General features: G+C 33.5%; 1 protein-coding gene across 1 annotated transcript; it reads right to left on the bottom strand.

Annotated features, from left to right (window-relative positions):
- Positions 1,183-1,704, bottom strand: LOC109363615 (serine/threonine-protein phosphatase 7 long form homolog). Its single transcript, XM_019609866.1, has one exon. The coding sequence runs from the start codon at positions 1,702-1,704 to the stop codon at positions 1,183-1,185; it is 522 nt and encodes a 173-aa protein (XP_019465411.1).

Genomic DNA, 2,973 nt, shown 5'->3' with positions numbered 1-2,973 from the left:
TGTCCTTGATAATGACTATCCACTGGAGTTTGTTGTGGAGAGTCAATTTTCGGTATATCATAATGATGAGTAGGAGGAGCATCATCAATGTGGGTAGAGTATGCATTGGGGTATAGTTCAGCCAATGCTCCCATCATTTCACGTCCCGATGAGAAGATGTCACACAAAGATTGTGTGGAATTAATAAGTGAAGCTGGAGGACGACTCTGATCACAAATTCTTTTCACAAAAGTGTACTGAAAAAATTAAAGAAAATTAGAATTAAATAATATAATTACAAAGGAAGTGTAATTTATAATTTTTTTTACCATTGCATCAGAGTGTGCTCCATCTCTAGATATATATCTTCTAGTTCTTCTTAAATACCACTGCATATACTCAGAGTAGTGGTTCAAAGGCATTGTATTTGCTGGTCTTCCCTCCACGACATAATTGTTCCCATTATTCCAATTTCAATCCAGCGGCGATGCTTATGTGACCAGTTACAATCAGTTTTGTCACGTAAGTCAACTTTATGAAGTTTTTCACAGTTCAGTGGATCTTGTGGAATTGGTTGACCAAAACCAAATTGCCTCATAACCCGAGTGCCATTCCACAATTGTGAAACAAATTAATGGGACACGTGACCGGCATTTCTCAGAGATGTTTGGGAGGTAAGGCAGTTGGGAATATGACATCCACCGAAACTGGAAAAAATGTTACTTAAAAAATTAATATAATAAAAATTCAAATGTATATATATACTAAAATAACAAATGTAAATATACCTGATCAACGCGCATACGGTCAAACATTGCACGTATGATATATATATGTTGGTGGTGATTAAATGTTGTGACCACCTAGTTGTAATGTTTGTTAGTTAATAAAATTAATGNTGTAATGGTAAAATTAATATATACCTTTTCACTAATGGAAAATAAGGTATTGTTGGATCGCGCAGTCTTGGTGCAAGATTTTGAATGCGATCATATGCCCATGATTGTAGGAGTAGTAGACATCCTCCAATCTCTTTTTGATCAGTAGTTGTTGCTGCACGACATAATCCTCGATAAAGACAAGCCAATACAGCTGAGCCCCAACTGTATTGGAATGTCTCTGTTAAGTCATCAAGAAAGGGCAGATACATTAGGTGAACTCGGTTACCTGATGTATCTGGCATAAGAAACCCCCCTATCATTCTCAGAATGAATGCTCTTGCGTGTTGTTCAATAACATCATCATCAGCATTGTTAGGGAGACACAAAATGTCCTCTCCAACCAAGTGAGTTTTACCATCTGCCCCATTAAATCGTTACCAGCTGGAACAGCACCCAACAACTGCATGCAAAGGTCTTCCCAATCCATACTTGTCACTCCGGTAATAACTTTTCCTTCTATCGGAATGTCAAGTTGGTAAGCCACATCTTCAAGAGTGACGGTGGCCTCTCCACATGTAAAGTGGAAAGTATGTGTTTCCGGCCTCCATCTCTCTATCAATGCTAGTAGTAGATGGTTGTTGATTTCTGCTGGTCCAATTGTCAACAAGTTACCAAAAGCAGTGGTGCAAATAACTTGTAACACCGGCTCGGAAGGTAGTGATTGCCAGAAACAATATCTCGGTCGAAAACTACTTTCAATGCCATTCCATACATCATTTGATATATGGTCATTTTGCATTGTAAGTAGTGATGTGTCAATTGGCCCTGGATTAAGATACTCCATTTAAAAGTGTTAAGATGAGATGAGAAGAAAATGTGAAGAAGTTGTGAATAAGTGATTGAAGTGAAAGAAGATAAGGTAAGGAAGTGAGGAGGTATGATGATATATTTGTAGGAGAAAAATAAGTGGGTGAGTGTAGTGAATTAGGTGAAAAAATTAAATTGAATTAAGGTAGTCAACGAAATTAATGCTACTGCATTCGAATTTAAATTATGCAATCAATTAATATTCAACAGAATTAATGCAGTCAAAGAAATTGGTGTAGTTATAAATTCGAAATTTATTTCTGCAATTAATATTCAACCATTCAAAATTAAGGTAGTCAACGAAATTAATGCTACTGAATTCGAAATTTAATATTTCTGCAATTACTATTACTAAATTCGAAATTTAATATTCTGCAATTAATATTCAACCAAATTAATTCTGCAATTAATATTCTGCAATTAATAGTCAACCAAATTAATATTCTGCAATTAATATTCAACCAAATTAATATTCTGCAATTAATATTCAGCCAAATTAATATTTTGCAATTAATATTCAACCAAATTTAATTCTGCAATTAATGTAGTCAAACAAATTAATGCTATTAAATTCGAAATTTAATGCTACATTTTAATGCATTCAGAATGGGTTACATAGATAAATTACACTGCAAAAATCTCTCCACCACATAGTCATTCAATAATAGAATCTTTGTACCATATAGTGTATAGTCATTCAGTAATTTACTTTCCATTGTATAATCATTCAACTCTGCAATGTTCTGCACACTTCAACTCCATTGTATACTCACACTAAAATCTTCTGCACACTTCAACTTTATTTGACCACACTTATTTCCACTTTATTCTCTGCATATTTAAATAGTTCTGCACATTGTATAGTAGTTATAGTCTTCTGCACACATTATAGTATATAGTTTATATTTATAATATATAGTTATATTTATAATATATAGTTATAGTATATTTATAGTATATACTTATAGTAAATTTATGTAAATACATTACTCTTACGAAATACAATAGTCTTAATAAATTTGGATCAATAAAAATACATTATAAAGGTAGTGACTAAAAATTAAACTAGTCTTACGAATGTTGCCTAGAACTCTCCCCTAATTCTCTAGATCGCAATGGACATGTCTTCTTGTTATGTCCTTCGGTTCTACACCATCCACATTTTTTAAGTTGTTCACTTTCAACTTCATCCATCTCATTGTGAATGCGTGAAGTCTTTGGTCTTCCACTTCTTTTCCTACGCATA

The sequence above is a fragment of the Lupinus angustifolius genome, chromosome LG13 (genome assembly GCF_001865875.1).
Source record: "Lupinus angustifolius cultivar Tanjil chromosome LG13, LupAngTanjil_v1.0, whole genome shotgun sequence".
NCBI classification, from domain to species: domain Eukaryota; kingdom Viridiplantae; phylum Streptophyta; class Magnoliopsida; order Fabales; family Fabaceae; genus Lupinus; species Lupinus angustifolius.
The sequence above is the reverse complement of the archived record's forward strand: the minus strand, read 5'-3'. Positions and strand labels throughout refer to the sequence as shown.

Excerpts from the sequence above, each read along its gene's own strand:
- LOC109363615 (XM_019609866.1), bottom strand. The coding sequence starts at position 1,704 with ATGGAGTATCTTAATCCAGGGCCAATTGACACATCACTACTTACAATG.